At 33.0% G+C, this 19,316-nt stretch overlaps 1 protein-coding gene and 1 pseudogene across 1 annotated transcript in view; both read left to right on the plus strand.

The window, feature by feature from the left end:
* Positions 1-19,316, plus strand: part of LOC107196408 (membrane cofactor protein-like) — a gene marked incomplete at its 3' end in the record, with an annotated part of 27,245 nt that overhangs the window by 4,805 nt on the left and 3,124 nt on the right. Inside the window, exons 2-7 of the mRNA XM_015597049.2 lie at positions 4,500-4,685; positions 5,073-5,184; positions 9,583-9,668; positions 11,517-11,714; positions 14,110-14,292; positions 16,685-16,732. Of these exons, the coding sequence (XP_015452535.1) occupies positions 4,532-4,685; positions 5,073-5,184; positions 9,583-9,668; positions 11,517-11,714; positions 14,110-14,292; positions 16,685-16,732 (781 nt within the window). The remainder of the gene's footprint in view (positions 1-4,499; positions 4,686-5,072; positions 5,185-9,582; positions 9,669-11,516; positions 11,715-14,109; positions 14,293-16,684; positions 16,733-19,316) is intronic.
* Positions 4,048-4,166, plus strand: LOC112470255 (annotated as a pseudogene).

Genomic DNA, 19,316 nt, shown 5'->3' on the forward strand with positions numbered 1-19,316 from the left:
TGGGGGTGTGTGTGTGTGTGTGTGTGTGTGTGTGTGTGTGTGTGTGTGTTATCCTTACCAGGTTTTGGTATCAGGGTAATATTGGCCTCATAAAATGAGTTAGAAAATATTGCCTCCTCTTCGATTTTTTGTAAGAATTTGAGAATAGGTGTTAAATCTTCTTTGAATGTTTGGTAGAATTCACTGGTGAAGCTATCTGGTCTTGGACTTTTACTTTTTGGTAGTTTTTGGATAATTTTTTCAATTTTCATACTGCTGATCGGTCTATTTAGATTTTCCAGTTCTTCTTGATTCAGTCTAGGAGGTTGTATCTTTCTTAGTACTTGTCCATTTATTCTAGATTATTAAATTTGTTATTACATTCTTTTTCATAGTATTCTTATATAATTCTTTGTATTTCTGCGGTGTCTGTCATAATTTCTCCTCTTTCATTCCTGATTTTGTTTATTTATGTCCTTTCTTTCTTTTCTTTAGTGAGCCTAGCCACAGGTTTGTCAATTTTATTAACCTTCTCAAAGAACAAGCTCTTTGTTGTATTTATTTTTTCTATTTTTTTTCAATTTCATCTATTTCTGCTCTAATTTTGAATATTTCTTTCCTTCTGCTGACTTTAGTCTTTATTTGTTCTTCATTTTCTAGTTTTCTAAGATGAATCATTAGGTTGTTTATTTGGGCTGATTCTTATTTTCTGAGGTAGTCCTGTAATGATATGAACTTTCCTCTTATTACCACTTTTGTCATGTCCCAAAAGTTTTGATATGTTGTACTATAATTATCATTCGTTTCTATGTATCTCTTGATCTCTCTTTTTATTTCTTCTTTGACCCTGTCCTTCTTCAATATCATGTTGTTTAATCACCATATATTTGTGGTTCTTCCCACTTTTTACAGTTGATCTTCAGCTTCAAAGCGTTATGCTCAGAGAATATGATTTCAACCATCTTATATTTGTTGAGGCTATCTCTGTGTCCCAGTATGTGGTCAATCCTTGAGAATGTTCCATGTGCAGTAGAAAAGAATGTATAATCATTTTGCGATGAAAGGTTCTGTAAATGTCCAGTTGGTCTAATGTGTCATTTAAGGATGTTATTTTCTTACTGATTTTCTGTTTGGATGATCTGTCCATATCCAACAGTGGTGTATTTAGGTCCCCTTCTATAGTGTTTTGATCTGTTTCTCCCTTTAGTTCTGTTAGTAATTTTTTTACATATTTCGGGGCTCCCCAATTGGCAGTAGAGATATTAATAAGTATTATGTCTTCTTGGTGTATAACTCCCTTTATCATTATGAAGTGTCCTTCAGTATCTTTCTTTACCTTTTTTATTTTGAAGACTATTTCATCTGATATTGGTACCGCCACTTCCACTTTTCTTTGAATCCCATTTGCTTGAAATATCATTTCTACCCTTTCACTTCGAGTCTATATTTGTCTTTGGAACTGAGATGTGTCTCCTGGAGGCAGCATATGGTTGGATTTTGCTTTTTGATCCAATCTGCAAGTCTGTGCCTTTTTATTGGTGAGTTCAGTCCATTTACATTTAGAGTGATTATTGAAATATGAGGTTTTCCTATAGCCATTTTATTTTTTTGCTCTCTGGTAGGTTGGTGTTTCCATTGTTTCCTTGTCCTTGTGTTTGTTTTGTTTTCTTTTGTTTTGTTGTGTTTTGTTCTGTTTTGTTTTGTTTTGTTTTTCTGGTTGGGTTTTGTGGATTTTCCTTCTGATTCTTCTTGTTTTATGTTATATATTCCAGTTCTGAATCTTTGGTATGTGGTTACCATTACAAATATGTAGAGGGTAGTTATCTATATAGTAGTCCATTTTCTTCTGTGTGTACCTTATCTCCATTCCCTTTTGCTAATTTAAATCTTCGAATATTCCCCTTTTCTGTCATGCTTGTCTCAGTTTGTCCCTATGTGTGCTGAACTTTCATTATTATCTTATAATAGTAAATTTGTTCTTATCATTTATGCTTATAATGCCCAGTTCTTAATAAGGGTTGCACTACTCTACTTCTGTCTGCCTGAGAAGCAGCTTACTCATAGTTATGTATTATTTTGTCATTTTGTTTCAGGTGAGCTGATCCCTTTCAGTATTTCAGGCTTCGTAGTAAAGAATTCCCTCAATTTTTGTATGTCTGGAAAGGTCTTTATTTCTCCTTCATATCTAAAGGAAAAGTATGCTGTATATATTATGCTTGGCTGGTAGTTCCTTTCATTTAATAATTTGAACATTTGATTCCACTCCTTTCTGGCTTGTAAGGTTTGTGCTGAGAAATCTAATGATACTCTAATGGTTTTTGGTTTTTTTAATAAGTAACCGTCTTCTTTTTCTGGCTGCCCTGAAAATTCTTTCTTTGTCTTTGATTTCTGATAATTTTAATATACTGTCTTGGAGAATGCCTTTTTGGGTTGAGATAATTTGCTGTTTGTTGACATCTTGAATTCCAAGCTCCAGTTCATTCCTTAGATTAGGGGAATTCTCGTCAACTATTTGTCTGAAAATGTTTTGTAATCCCTGCTCCTTTTCCTCTCCTTCGAGAATGCCCATGTTCTTCTGTTTTCTTTTCTGATGGTGTCAGCTAGTTCTTGTATTTCTCTTCCATTGTTTTTTATTTTTTGGTTTCTCTCTTTGTCCTTCTGATTTATTTCTAGATTTCTGTCTTTAATATCACTGATTCTTTCTTCCATTTGGTCAACCCTATTTCCCAAGCTTGCTATTTCATTCTTCACCTCTTTCAGTGTACTGTGTTCTTTATCTTCAGAAGTTCTATTTGGTTCTTTTTAAGGGTTTCAGTCTCCTTGCTAAAAAACTCATTCTGCTGACCTAGTTGTTTTTTCGATTGCTGAAATTGTTGATATGAATTATTTTGGGTCTCATTGAGTTTTCTCAGAAGTACCATCCTGAATTCTCTGTCATTTAAGTTGCATATTTCTATGTCATTAAGTTGCATATTTCTATGATTTTTCTCTTTCTTTCTGAGCTGCCTTTTCACCCTGGTTGTTCATGGTGTTTAATGGACTATTTCTCCACATAGACATTAAAGGAAGCATATTCTGCTTTTTTCCCAGAAAGAGGATTTATTATATAAAGGTCTCTCTTTAGCCTATTGCTAAGAAGGTGTTTTTCTTTTGGTTTCCAGTAAGTGGTGTATAAGCCTCTTGGATCCATGCTTTATAAAAAGTCTTAATAATGCCTTTTTTCCCCTTATAAATATTCAATCACACTCATTACCCTCAGTCTCAGTCCCTGTCAGTGTTAGTGACAGTTTCTGCAGTGTTTGGTCTTGGAGGATATGGGGGTAGGTGCCATCTGGGTTGGGAGATGGGAGCTGCTGCTCAGCCTCGCGTTTTGCAACCCTGGCTGGTAATATCAACTTGCTTCTCCACCTTCTCCATTTCTCTGCTTTCTGCGGTGATCCTTGGGTACTGCTGCTGTGTGGAGTGCACAGCTCTCTCAGGCAGGGCTGTACAGAGAACCTGCCGCACCTTCTCTCTTCCCCACTCTTCCTACAGGGAGCTCTGGCTGCAAGAGGAAGCTTTTTTGTTTCCCCTAGTCTACCACCCAAATCCTGGGGTTCTGACCTATGGTAGCTCTTATTCACAGATCCCTCGCTCTGATGTGCTTGTGTGCAGGTTGAGGGTTTTTTGTTGAGTTTTAGATGTTCAGCTTACTGTTGTTTCAAGGGGAGAGATCTGGGGACATCTCTCACTCATTCATGTTTCTGACATTCTTCTGTATCACTTTTTGAACATCTGCTGGGTACAGAGTGAAGTAGAAAAGGAAGGCATGTGATCCCTGACCTCTAAGAGCTTGCCTCCTGAGAGGAGACTAAGCCTGAAGTGACAAGTGTGATCATAAGTTTGTTTCAAACTATGAAAGAGTAACCTGAGCATAGTGCTATATACTATAGAAAACTTCTTAGAAGGGAAGTGAGTTTCTAAATGAATTTAGAAAGAAGTGGGGAATCATGTATTCCTGTATATATTTTTAAGACCAAAAACTTTGATTTTGTCTCTTCAGTTTACTTTTGAAAAAAATTCAATTCAATCTACGGCCATGCTACCCTGAACAAGCCCGATCCCAGCCAATCTTGGAAGCTAAGCAGGGTCGGACCTGGTTAGTACTTGGATGGGAGACCACCTAGGAAGACCAGATGCTGTAGGCATAAAAAATAAAAAATAAGGGATTGTAAGCTGACAAGGTCCTTGCAATTTGTGAGGCAACCAAGGGTTGCCTCGCCTCCACAAATCCTCCTAAGAATGGGAAGTAGGAACTGATCGAGAACAATGTTTCCTCAACAAACCAAAAGCTAATAGTATGTTATTTAAAACAAGCACAGCACATCCTCCAGTATTACCGCCACTTGGAACAGTTATTTAAAATCTTGCCAAAGACCTTTCCAAATATTATGTACTACCTACTTGCTACCATGCTACAGTCCCTGGCTGGTCAAAGAGATTAAAATACTATTTTTATGTTCTTATTTTCTTCTCTCTAGATGCCTGTGGTGAACCACCAGAGTTTGACTCTATGACGTTAAAGGGTGTCCCTAAATCTTCGTATTCACCTGGGGAAAAAGTATATTATTATTGTAAACCAGGGCACTATCAGTTACTATTTCATTCCACTAGTACCTATTGTGAGGAAAATAGCTCATGGCACCCTATCCCTGAAGGTTGTTCCAGTAAGTAAATACCTTGTGTGTGTGTGTGTGTGTGTGTGTGTGTGTGTGCGCGCGCGTGCACGTGCATCTTTGTGTGTGTGTGTGTGTGTACGCATGCTCTGGTGAGTTTTTTTTACACATTTTAGAGTTCATTTTCCATTATGACAATGATAATTGTCATATGTGAAACTAAGTTTTAGAGAACAATGCCTTTTAGGCTTTAATAAATCTAGGAATTTTTTGTAAGCAATTGGTTGCCTGGGTAAATGTGAATTTTACATTTGCCCTTTAATAGTTAACTGAAGAAAATAATATTGTATGAACTGAAAATAGCAGGGTAGAATTTTGATCCTGATTTAAATCTCTTTTGAAACTGATATAAAAATGAATTTGAAAATTCTATTTTAGGAAAAGAATGTACAACTCCACAAGTTTCAAATGGTGGAATATTAGACCCAAATCATACCCTTTACATTGGCTTTCAGTTCGATAAAGAATTTCACTTTTTTTGTGATGAGGGGTAAGTAAGTTGTTCCTTAGAGGACATAAGGTAAATATTACCAATTTAATTTTTTTTTGCTACTCTTAAGCATTCTCATAAAATTATTCTGTTATGCTTCCTGTGAGACAAGTTGTACTAACCAATTAGCTCTTGGGCTTTTTACGGAGACTGAAAAATATGTACTTAATAGAAAGAAATTTAAATTGAAGGAAAGCATATTATATAATACTTGAGACACGTAATGATGAGGTTATTGTAAACATCAAAAATGTACTAATCATGGTGACTTTATCTTTGATAATAAAGTACACCTATTTAAAATAATCGATTCTCAGAGTTGAGGGCGGACACAGAAATGTTTTGTGGAAGTCTTCTAATTCCTTAAATACCTTCTGACTGGTTGTTACATCCTTTATTGTGTTGGGGTATTGAAGTGTCTAATTATTATTGTAAAAATGCTTCACTTCTGTTTTTGCTTCATGTGTTTTGATGATCTGACATTAGGTGCATAAATGTCTATAACTGTGATATTTTCTTGTTACATGTACCTTTTATTAATATTTAATGTCCTTTGTCTCTTGTAACCTTTTTTATTTTAAGTCTATTTATCTGATATTAGTATAGCCACCCTTGCTCTCTTTTGGTTACTGTTTACATGAAACATCTTTTCCCATCCATTCAATCTCAACTTGATTTTGGCTTTGGATCTCAAGTGTGTCTCTTGTAGACGGCATATAGTAGGATCATGTGTTTTTATCCATTCTGCCAATCTTTTTCTTTTGATTAGAGCATTTAAGTCATTTAAATTTAAAGTAATTAGTGACAAGGAAGGACTTTTGTCTTTGTGCTATTTGCTTTCTATATATTTTATAGTTTTTTTTTAATCCCTCATTTCCTGCATTACTGTTTTCTTTTTTTTAGTTGTCTTTTTGTAGTGAAATGTCTAAACTCCTTTTTCATTTCCTTTTGTGTATATTCTATGGCTTTTTTCTTGTGGTTAGTAGGAAGATTATATTTAAAATCCTAGTTATGTCAATCTAAATTAGAATTTTTGCTAGCTTAACATCATAACATCAAAAATTTAGCTTCTTCACAGCTCCATTCTCACCCCATTTGTTTGTTACCATCACAAAATCTCATCTTTATATAATTGTGTGTCCCAAAGCATAAATTAATAGTTCTTTTAAAAGCATTAGGTTTTTTTTAGCTTATATAGAAAACAGAATTTGGAGTTCAAAAACACAGTTACAGTAATGCTAGTTTTTACAATAATAATTGTTTTTTCTTCTTTAAATATATTATCTCTTAAATTGTGACAAAAACAAAAATTACAGTTACAAACTATTATTACAATAATATGAGCTTTTATAATTGCCCATGTATTTAACTTTAATGAGATGTTTATTTTTCCATATGACAAAAGTCACTTTCTAGTGTCCTTTCATTTCCCCTTGGATGACTCCCTTGAGGATTTCTTGCAGGAGTGGTCTAGTGGTCAAACTCCTTCAGCTTTTGTTTATCTAAGACTATTTTAATTTTCCTTCACTTTTGAAGACACTTTTGCCGAATAAAGGATTTTTTGTTTAAAGATTTTTTTTTTTTTCCTTTTAGCACTTTTAGTATTTCAGCCCAAAGTCTGTACTTCTGGCCACCAAAGTTTTTGATTATCTGATTATCTTATTGAGGATCCCTTGTATGTGATGATTCACTTCTCTCTTTCTGTCTTCAAGAGTCTCTCTTTGTCTTTGGTTTTTGAAAGTTTTATTATAATACTCCCTAGGTATACATGGGATTTTGTTTCCAGGATTCCTCCCCTACCCCTTTACAGATACCAACCAAAGTCCTTCTATAAAATGGCATAATATTTGCATATAACCTACACACATCCTCCCCATATGTTTTAAATCATGTCTCAATTACTTATAATACCTAATACAAGACAAATGCTATGTAAATAGTTGTTACACTGAATTGTTTAGGGAATAATAACAAAAAAGTCTGTACTTTTTCTTTTTAAGAATATTTTCAATTCTTGGTTGGTTAAATCCACAGATGTGGAACCCACAGATTCAAAGGGCCAACTGTATTATGTCTTAGTGTGGATATCTTTGAGATCATTTTACTTGGAAGTCATTGAGCTTCTTGGATGTTTATATTCATGTCTTTTATCAAATTTGGGAAGTTGTCAGCCATGATTTCTTCATGTATTCTCTTTACCAATTTCTGTCTTTGATATTTCTACTTGATTCACACATAATTTTCTTAACTTTCTCCACTTCTTCATTTAGTTCTTTGAGCTTCTTTAAGATAGTTATTTTGAAGTCTTTGTCTAGAAATCTGCCATCATGTCTTTATCAGGGACAATTTTTTTTTATTTTTTTCTTTTAAATGGGTTGTACTTTCCTTTTTCTTTGTATGCCTTGTAGATCATTTAAAAATTTGGCAACTCTGGAAATCAGCTTCTTCACCTTCCTTAGAACTTGCTGGGTTTTGTTATTTTATTTTTTATTTTTTTAAATTTTTTGTCTTTGTGCTCAAGATGAGCCTGAGATGTAAACTGAGTATCTCAGTTTGTTCCTGAGCCTTTCCCTGAGCACATGAACTCAATTTCTAATTTTCCATATATATGCAATTGTTTTTGAAGATAATGGTTTTTAATGTCTGGCTCCTGAGAGGGGAAAAGCAAAAAATAGAGTGGGGAGCAAAGGGTGTATGATCTTTAAATCCCTTGAAAGTCACTTCAGCTGGGGAGAAAACGACTTGCCAGCGAGCGGGGAGATGCTGCAACATGTGCATCTCTTTGTCTGCTTCTCTGTGATTAGAAGCAGCAATCAGAGCACAGATCCCTGATATTTGGAGGATATTTTTGCCCACCCTGGCTACTGCAGCCTGTTCCAAGAACTCATAACACAGCTGCCTGAAACATTGTTGAGGGTCAGAGATGTGTAGCTGCTATTTTCCTAAGAGCTGAAATTGAAATTACATTTACCTGTCAGAACCTTCCCCTGGGAGCTGAAAGCCTTCAACAGACTTTGGAGTTCCAAAATAGTTACATCAAATTCTGCCATTACAATTTTTGTCTAGTTGGGGAGACAGTCTTAGTGCATCCTACTCTGCCATCTTCCCAGAATTCTCTTAAAATAATAGATATAGAAAAAGTGAATGAGCATTGATGGATAAGTCAACTAGAACCATGTACAAGTGGTTTCACTGTTTTTTAACTTAATCAAGTAAAAATATGGGAACATCCAGTTAATAGTTCAGCTAGAGAGACTGCTTAAGCACATTGAAGGATACCAAATATTTAAGACATAGATTCTTCTCTTAGAATTAGTTGCCTTATTGACAAACACAATATATACAGAGAACTTTCAAAGCAATAGTAAATAAGAAATACCAAATAGTTATTGATGATTATTACAATGAGAGTCTAAAAGAAGAGAGTACTGTGAATTTAAATCATCAGAATAGTTTTCATCAAATGCTATGCCTGAGCTATTCCTAGAAAGATAATCTGATCTAAAGAATACATGTGTATCCCATTATATTGTGCTTTGCTTTATCGTACTTTGCATATGTTGCATTTTCATTAACATCAAGGCATAACCCTCCACCAGTAAAAATGTTGCAACTCATTGAAGGCTCAGATGATGTTTAGAAATTTTTAGAAATAAAGTATTTTTAGATTAAGGCATGTACATGGTTTCTTTAGACATAATGCTATTGCACACTTTATAGACTACAGTGTAGTATAAATATAACTTTTATATGTACTGATAAGCCAAAAATTTTTGTGTGATTCAATTTATTATGATTTTCACTTTATTGTGGTGGTCTGGAACTGAACCTATGATATCTCTGAGGTATGCCTATATTAAGAGCTAAAACCTAGCACTCCCTATGTGCCAGATGCTAACTCATTAATACTCAGAACAATCCTACAAGGTATATACTATTATCCCCTTTTCATAGATGAGGAAACTGAGCAAGAGAAATATTAAAGGACTTGGCTAAGCTCAAATAACAAGTCAGTTGTGGAGCTGGGACTTGAATACACACAAGCAAGCTCTAGAGTCTTATGTCTCTACTCAGTCATTGTTGTGACTAAGCAGAATGGAAGGAGCAAAAGCAAAGTTAATATGTGTGTGACTGCCAAATATTGCAGAAGAGGCCAGACACAGGCATGACAGATTTATTTAGATATCTTTTCCTTGCCAATGTGTGTTCAAATGCAGAAACCGTTAATGTAGTTAAATTCCAAACTCAGTTAGCATTTTATTACGTTATGTCTTTTAAGAAAATTCCCCCTCAAATTATGGTAGGACAGAAAAAAAAAAAAAAAGAAAATTTTTGGCATTATTATGTGTATCTTGTTAACTGTTAAAGAAAACAGTAACCTTTTATTTTTTCATTTAGTTATTACTTAAGAGGAGAAAAAATTCTTACTTGTAAACGTTCTGGAGACAAAGTGTATTGGAACTATGATTTGCCAAAATGTGAAAGTAAGTAAATTTTTCCTTTAGAATTTAGACCAGCAATTCTCAGCCCTTTTGACCTTAGGACTCACATGGATTTTTTTAAAGTATAGTTGACATGCAATATTATATTAGTTTCAGGTGTACAACAGAGTGATTAAACATTTACGTGCCTTACAATGTGATCACCATGATAAGTCAAGTAACCATCTGTCACCATACAAATTTATTACACCATTATTGACTATATTCTCTGTTCTGTACATTACATTCATGTGAGTTATTTATTTTATAATGGGAAGTTTTATTTCATATTCCCCTTAACCTTTTACACCCATCCTTCCAGGCCCCTTTGTTCTGGCAACCATGTTTGTTCTCTGTATCTATTAGTCTATTTCTCTTTGTTTGTTTTTCTTAGATTATACACATAAATGAAATCATGTGGTATTTGCTTTCTCTGTCTGACATTTCACTTAGCGTAATACCCTCTAGGCCCATTTATGTTTTTGCAAATGGCAAGTTTTCATTCTTATTTATGTCTGAGTAATATTCCATTGTATATGTATGTATGTGTGTATACCTATATGTCTCACATCTTCTTTATCCATTCATCTATTGATGGACACCTAGGTTGTTTCTATACCTTGGCTGTTGTAAATAATGCTTCAATGTACCTAGGGGTGCATATATCTTTTCAAATTAATGTTTTTGTTCTCTTCAGATAATATCCACAAATACAATTGCTGAGTTGTATGGTAGTTCTATTTTTAATATTTCGAAGCACCTTCATAATGTTTTCCATAGTGGCTGCACCAATTTACAATCCCAACAACAGTTCACAAAAAAGTTTCTCTTTTTTCCACACCCTCACCAACCCTTGTTGTTTGCCCTTTATGCTTTTAAATTAACAAAGATCCCAAGAAGGTTTCTTTATGTGGGTTATGTTTATTAATATTCATTATGTTAGAATTAAAAGTAAGTTTCTAAAATATTTATTAATTTATTTTTTAAAACAATACATGATAACACATAGAATATATTTTTTATGAAAAATAAAATTGAAAGCAACAAATGAAGAAAAAAAACTCATAGAGACAAATATTTAGTAACTAGAGGGAAAGTGAAAGCGAAGAATGGGGAGGTAGATTAGGGTAATAGGGGTCAAATATATAGTGACAAAAGGAAATTCAACTTTGGGTGGTGAACATACAATACAATATACATATGACATATTATTGAATTGTACACTTGAAACCTATATAATTTCGTTAACCAATGTCACCCTAATAAATTTAATTTAAAAAAGATTAAAACAAAATTTCCAAAACGAATAGAATTGTGGCATTGTTTTACATTTTTATAATCCCTTCAAAATCTGGCTTAAAGAAAGACATACGGATTCAGTCTGTTACAAAATAACACCATTTGTAGCTTCTGGAAACTTTCAACATACGTTCATAAGTATTAAAGCGAAAAAAAGACAATATCTTGGTATTACTGTGAACCAATGATTTAGCAAATGAATATATTTATAAATTACAAAGCATTTCTCAGGTAGCAGTGAATTTTATCTTTAATCGCAAACATATTTTGTCATTAAATTTTTAGTGACTCTTATGACTAGAACAAAGCTTAGCATTGCCTTTTATGTAAATATAGGTGTTTTACATAGGTATCTAAAAAAGTGATTTTTGTTTTGAAAGTGTATTTCTACATGGTTTGACTTTGGAGTAATACATTTTCTCATAAACACCTTCCTCTAAATGGGTAGAAGTCATATGTTAATGAATTTATTGAAGACAGTTCATAAGACTTTACTAAATGTTTTAATCTTTTACCTTTTTTCTCGCATTTCTTTTTTTTTCTCTTCTAAAGAAATTTTTTGTCAACCACCTGGAAAAATAAAAAATGGAAAGCACACAAATAGTTGGAGGGATATATTTGAATATAATGAATTAGTAACTTATAGTTGTGACCCTTCAAATGGACCAGAGGAATATTCACTTGTTGGAGATAGCAAGCTTATTTGTTCTGGGCCCAGCACATGGAGTACTGACCCTCCTGAGTGTAAAGGTAATAGTATTTCCATTTCTTTCTTTCTTTCTTTGTAAATACTGTGGAAAGACTTTGTAGATAGTTTATCTATAAGTAAACAAAGTCATATATACTTCCTCTTCTTGTTACGTTAACTTCTAATTTAATATATGTCAAGTTAAATAAAAAATAATTCTAATTGTAGAATCCCCCACCTCCAACTTCACATGTTTCTGGCATTCTAATTTATACAATGTGAACTACTGTGTATATGTATGAGTTAGGATTTTTTTTTTTTTTTTTTTTTTTTTTTTTTGCTTGAAAGAACCAAAAAACTCAAAACACACTGGCTTAAAAATAAAAATATTTTCTTATATTAAAATATCTGTGTGGACACCCAGAAGATGGATTGTTGGGTCATATGGTAATTCTATTCTTAATTTTTTCAGGAACCTCCATTCTGTTTTCCATAGTGGCTGTACCAACTCACATTCCCACCAGCAGTGTATGAAGGTTCATTTTTTCCTCACAACCTCTCCAACACTTATTATTGTCTTGTTAATAATAACCTTTCTTACAGGTATGAGATGGTATCTCATTGTGGTTTTGGTCTGCATTTTCCTAATAGCTAGTGAAGTTGAGCATCTTTTCATATGTCTATTGTCCATTTATGTCTTCTTGGGAGAAATGTCTGTTCAGGTCCTCTGCCCATTTTTTAATTGGATTGTTTGCTTATTTGTTGTTGTTGAGTTGTATGAGTTTTTTATATATTTTGAACATTAGCCCCTTATTGGAAGCAAATATTGTTTGCAAATATCTTCTCCCATTCAGAAGGTCGCCTATTTATTCTGTTGATGATTTCTTTTGATATATGCACCCCGCTGTTCATTGCAGCATTATTCACGGTGGCCAAGATATAGAAGTGATCGAAGTGTCCTTTGATGATTAGATAAAAAAGATGGGGCACATATATACAATGGAATATTACCCAATCATAAGAAAAGATGAAATACTGCCATTTTCGATAACATGGATGGATCTTGAGATTATCATGCTAAAGCAAAATGAGTCAGAAAGGAAAAGTTGAGAACTATATGATTTCAATCATATGTGGGACATAAAACTGGAAGCAACAAACAAAAACTCATTGACACAGACAAAAGTTTAATGGTTACCAGAAGGAAAGGAGGGTCAGGGAGGGTAAAGGGAGTCAAATATATGGTGACAGAAGTATGACATTGGATGATGGACACACAATGCAATATACAGATGATGTATTATTGAATTGTATACTTGAAACCTATATAATTTTATTAACCAATGTCACTCCAATAAATTTATTTTTTTTAAAAAAAAAGCAGCCACAGGGATGTGAAGTACAGCATAAGGAACACAGTCAATAATAGTCTAAGACCATGTATAGTGTCACTACCCAACCTGCACAATAAGAATTGCTAAAGGAAGTTTTTCAGGATAAAAGGAAATGATATCTGATGGAAATGCACATCACAGGCAACGAGGAAGAGCACTGTTCTGGTTTAAAAGGCTATACATTATGGGCCCTTTTCTATTGCTCAGATTTAATCTCATAGGATGTTCTCCTGCAATCACTGCCCAGCCCATTGTATTTTGTTTTCCAAATTCTTCCAAACCCTTACTAGATCCTGAAGTCAATCTGGAAGGTCATGGCCAGCATTTTACTTCTGGCGAAACAGAGTAGAATGAGAAATACCATTGTACTAAGATGAATTCTAAATATTAACTTTTATCTTTATCTCAGGCCTATAGGATTATATACTGGTTTACAATGTATAGTGTGATGTTTGATCGGTGGGTTATAGTCTAAAGGTTTGGAAAACATGGCCCTAACTCCACTAGCCTTTCTATTTCTTGAACATCTCAGTTCATATACGTTGTTGCTACCTGAGGACTTTCTATTTGCACATCTTTGCATGGCTAGCTCCTTTTCAGCTTTTACATCTGAGCTCAAGTATTACCTTCTCACAAGAGTCTTCCTGCCTTTCTAAAAAGCAAGGTACTATAATCAGTGTCAGCATGCAATTTAAAAAAATTCCTAGACCTATAGAGTACCAAAAGTTGCCTTTGAGCTTACCCAGAATTTGTATCTGATAGTCACACCTTTCTCAAAATTTGCAGAATATACACATTTTAAAAATAAGAAATAAATAAGTAAACAAATATATAGGAAACCAATAAACTATAATGAAAGTTTGTTCTAGGTGTAAAAACTTTACTAGATTTCTCTAAATCTGTTTACCTGGAATTAAAATGCACAAATAGTCTTTTTTTTTTTAGTTAACATCTTGTCTTTCATTCCTTCTCTCTTTCCACAGAAATCAATGCTTTGCACTATTTTTTCCCATACTTTATTAAAGCAACTTTCTATTATTTTTGGAATTTCTCTATTTCTCAGTGGTCAAATGTGAATATCCAGTACTCGAGAATGGAAGACTGGTATCAGGAATTAAAGAAAAATTTTATTACCAAGCTGTGGTTTTATTTGAATGCCTGAAAGGTTTCTACCTTCATGGCAGCAACCCAGTGTTCTGTGGTGAAAACAGTACTTGGGAGCCTGAGATGCCAACATGTATTAAAGGTACAAATTTTATCATTTTCTGTCTTGGTTTTTTTTTTAAGAGTTTATTTTTGACATTAAATATCAGTGATACAGAATAACTGAAAAGAGGCGATTTTAGTAATTAATTCTGTCCTGTATTCCTATCCATGACAGATGTATGACATAAAATTCACATAGAATTATGCTGTTTTGATTTTGTATGTTTTCATAGGGTTCTTAGCACATTATGTACATCACACAGGTATATAAATTTTTCTTATTTGGTATTTTTATGTATAAAAATGGATAGCAACCATTTTTCACAATAAATTGAATCACTGGAACTTTTACTAAATAATTGAAGAATTAAAGCCATAATTCATATAAATGAAAAGAAAGTGATAATTCCCAAGTGATTGATCCTACATTATTATGTTTTTCAATGTCAGTCCTTCTTAATATAAAACCTCTTATTTTGAGTCATTCAAATTTAATAACTTCTTGCATACATTTTACAGAAATTCTTTAAATTCATGTATTTATATTCATTCATTACTTTTAGTAAGAGAAGGTGAAAGAACATATTTGCAGCCATTTTCATTGTTAGTGATTCTAAAATTATTTGCCATAGTCTGCAGATATAAATAGCTATGTAAACCTGGGCAAGTTACTTAAACTTCAGATGTATTTACTTATATGTAAAATGATTTAATGCTTTCCTTGCTGGGTGATATAAAGCTTAAATTAGTTGCACTTGAAGCACTTAGCACAATACCTGGCATATAGGAAGCTCTTAAAGGAAGCTCATATATGACTTATAGTATTACTCCAATTGACATTAGTAAAGAGCATTTGTTTTCTAATATGTATTTTTTTGTGACATCGACTTTTTTATTTTAATTTATTTTAAAAATAATCTGTTGACACATTGAAAGTTTCTTTCTGGTTCAGGGCTATGTTTCATTTTCCGGACTGCAACCAGTTTAGCTCTTTTTATATAGCACAATTTGAACTGGGAAATTTCTGCTGTCTTCCATAATAAGACTTGTATTTCTACTACCCCCACCCTTCCCCACCTCATACAATTATTCTTTTTCCCTTACTGAGCATGTCCATTTGAAATAGAAACTAAATTTCATAGCAACTGAAAGGCACGAACAGTCTTCATTTATTAAAATAAAATGGAGTATTTTATGCTCTGCTTTAATGCTCTTTAATGCTCTCCTTAAGACTAGAGAGATTATTTTGATATGGTGGAAGGAATTGCCTTCTGATTTCAGTGCTGCTATCTCTGGCTTCTCTTTGGTTTAAGCAGAAACCAGAGACAAGAAGAATAGTGGGGAGAACATTAGCCTGGCCTGACCTTGCTCAGGGTCCTAGTTTTGCTCTGCTTACTGTGGGCTTTGGTTTTCTGATTAATAAAGGTGTTGAACTCAAATACATCTCAATTCCTGGCTTCTAATTTATTTGTATATTTCCTGTTGTCCTAATATTTTAAAGGATTGAGGGGAATTATGCATGTTAATACAATAATTCGAACACCTTTTTATAATAATTCCTGTATATCTGGTACCTGGTAGCCTCCCTGAATACATTAGTTGAGTGCTGTGAGGTTTGGGGGTGAGAAGGGGGTGGTAAAAGAGATGGTTTTTTGGTGGACTGAGAAATTAAGATTGCATGTGCAATTTATTCTCATCAACTCATCCACATTTACTCACATAGTCCTAGCGCACTATGGGATACTATATTTGTTGATAGGCTCTGTTGAAAGAATTGACCACAAGAATTAATTAAGGATTTATAAACACTGAGACAGTTTAGTGTTTCAAAGAAGAGAATTGATTGTGAGAAAAAGCTCATAAAGAGGAGAAATGATGGGGATCTTTTTTAAAGACAAAAAATCAAAACTCATGGAATTATTAATTTTTTTTATCATCGGAGAAAAACTATATGGAAGGGATCAATAATATATAATGGTGAAAAAGTAGACCTGATGATGCTAATATGAAAAAGTGTTCATGAAATATAAAATGTAAAAGGAAAGTATACAAATTATGTGGTATGAAAAAGTAGATCTCATGATGCTAGTATGAAAAAGTGTTCATGAAATATAAAATGGAAAAGGAAAGTATACAAATTATGTGGTATGATACTATCTGGATGGTATTTTTTTAAAATATATTTACTCTAAACACATTTTTATGATTTGTTATTAACTTCTGGTATTTATAGTATAGAATATAAAATTATAATGAACATTTATGTACCTGTGTAAATATATGTTTAGGTTATATTCTCAGAAGTAGAAATGCAAATTTCATAAAGTATGCATATTTTTTATTTTGAGGAATAATCTTCCTATGAAATAAAAAATCAAATTCATAATTTTTATCAATAAGGCTGGTGAATGGAATCAAATTTATTTTTCTAGGTTTAAAGCCTACTCGTTCAACCAAACCTCCAGTTTCAAGATATCCAGGTTCAATAACTTTTAATTCTACTTATATTGTTAAGAACTTTATAAGGCCATAGGTAAAAAGTCATGTCTTCTTTTAATTTGCATTTATTTAATTATTAATCAGGCTGAACTTTTTTGTTTACATTTATTTATTCATGTCCTTTGCTCATTTTTCTGTTAGGTTTCTAAAATGTTATTTTTGTTGATTGTGAAAGCTTATTATAAAAAAAAAGTCCTTTTAAAAGGTAGTGAGCTTGTTTATGTGCAATGGTGTATTACTCAGCCATAAGAAAAGATGAAATACTGCCATTTGTGACATGAATGGATCTGAAATTATCGTGCTTAGCAAAATAAGTCAGACATAAAAAGTTGAGAACCATATGATTTCACTTATGTGTGAAATTGAAAGCAACAAACTAATAAGACACACAAACCAAAACTTAGAGACACAGACAGCAGTTTAGTGGTTACTAGAGGAAAAGGGGGAAGAGGCAAAGGTAGATAGGGGGAAGGGGTCAAATACAAACGTATTTTTGTAAATTTTCATATATTACAAAAGTATACAGAGTAAAAATTAGTTCTCCTACTCTTTCTCTAGTCCATTATCTGAGTTAATCACTGTTAATAGTTTAGCTGTCTTTTTGTCTATTACTGTATATCAGTATCTTTATATATGTAGTTATACATATCTTGGCATTTTTTCTTTTTTCTTAACCAGAAATGGCATCATGCTGTTTATATTTTTCTAACGCTTTCATATTTTACCCTTACTACCTTAGATTGGTGGTGTATTTAGGTTTATTTTCATCTCTTTTAATGATAACTTTAATATATATATCATATTTTATTAAACTATTTTCCTATCAGTGGTCATTGATGTATGCAGAAGGTTTACATTAATAGGTAATTGGATATATCAATATTTTTCCTAATGGTGGTAAGAATTGTCTTTCTTATAAAAGCTTTAAGTTTTCTCATGCTCAAATTATATAAACATTTCAACTATGTGTTCTGATTGCATTCTTTGCATTTAATTGTTGATATATCTGAAATTCATTATAGTATATGGAATGAGATTGGGTTCTTTTCCGCTCCACCCATTCCCATCCTGTTGGTTAAGTAGCACCATTTCTGGTCTTCTCTCCAACTGTTGTATCATGCATTAATTCATAGGTGTTCTAGTCTCTTTTTGTTCCCTTGACTGTCTAGTCCTGTGCCAGCATCCAATCGTTTTTTTGAATAAAGTACTATATGTTTTAATATCTGGCAGAACATTTCCTATTCAGAAGTGTTCAGGCTACTCTCAAATTAATTTTTCCAGATCAACTTTTATTTAATTTTTTACCATTTTAACCATTCTAATTGTACAATTCAGTGACATTAAGTACATTCACATTCTTGTATAACCATCACTACTATCTACCTCCAAAACTTTTTATCTTCCCAAGCTGAAATTTTATACCCATTAAACAGTCACTCCCCATTCATACCCCTCCTCCCTGCACCGGTCATCCTTATTCTAATTGCTATTTTTATGAATTTGAGTATCCTAGGTAACTCATATAAGTGGAATTTTACATTTGTCCTTTTTTGTCTGGCTTACTTTATATAGCCTAATGTTTTCAACATTCATCCATCTTTGAATAGCTTGTACCTGAACTTTATTTCTTTTTATGGCTGAAAATATTCCACTGTTTGTATATACCCCATGTTGTTCATCCATGTATCTGTTGGTAAACACTTGTGTTTTAGCCACCTTTTTCACTATTTTCAGTATGCTTCTCTGAGTTTTGCCATTCAAGGATCTGTTTGAGTCCCCGTTTTCAATTTTGGAGGTGCATAGTTAGGCATAGAATCACAGGGTTCTTTGGTCATTATGTGTTTAGTTTTTTGACGAACAATCATACTGTCTGCCACAATGCCTGCCCATTTTACATTCCCACCAGCAATGCACAAATATTCTAATTTCTCTCCCTATTTGACACTGTGTTGTTTTCTGGGTTTTTGTTTTTGTTTTTGTTTGTAATAACAATCCTCATACATATGGTGAGTAAAATATGTGAAGTAGTATCTCATTGTGGTTTTTATTTGCATTTCCCCCTTGATCAGTGATGTGTAGAGCATCTTTTCATGCACTCATTCACTATTTATATATCTGCTTTAGAGAAATGTCATTTAAGTCCTTTGCCCATTTTTGAATTGGGTTAGAATTTTTGTTATTAGTTTTTAGAGTGCATTATATATTTTAGATATTAATCCCTTACCAGATGTATGATTTGCAGATGTTTTATTACATCCTGTGGGTTGGGTGGCCTTTTCACTCTATTGATAGTGTTCTTTAATATACAAAAGTTTTTAATTTTGATGCTGTTCATTTTATCTGTTTTTTCTTTTGTTGCCTATGCTTTTGGTGTCACATCCAAGAAATCATTGCCAAATTTAACATCATGAAGCTTGTCCTCCTTGTTTCTTTCTAAGAGCTTAATAGTTTTAGTTTAGTTTAGTTTTTTTTTGAATTGATTTTTCTATATGGTGTATAGTAAGAGTCAAACTTCATTCTTTTGCTTCATTTTTCTAAGCACCATTTGTTGAAAATCTACTCTTT

The sequence above is a fragment of the Pteropus alecto genome, unplaced genomic scaffold (assembly GCF_000325575.1).
Source record: "Pteropus alecto unplaced genomic scaffold, ASM32557v1 scaffold490, whole genome shotgun sequence".
NCBI lineage: Eukaryota > Metazoa > Chordata > Mammalia > Chiroptera > Pteropodidae > Pteropus > Pteropus alecto.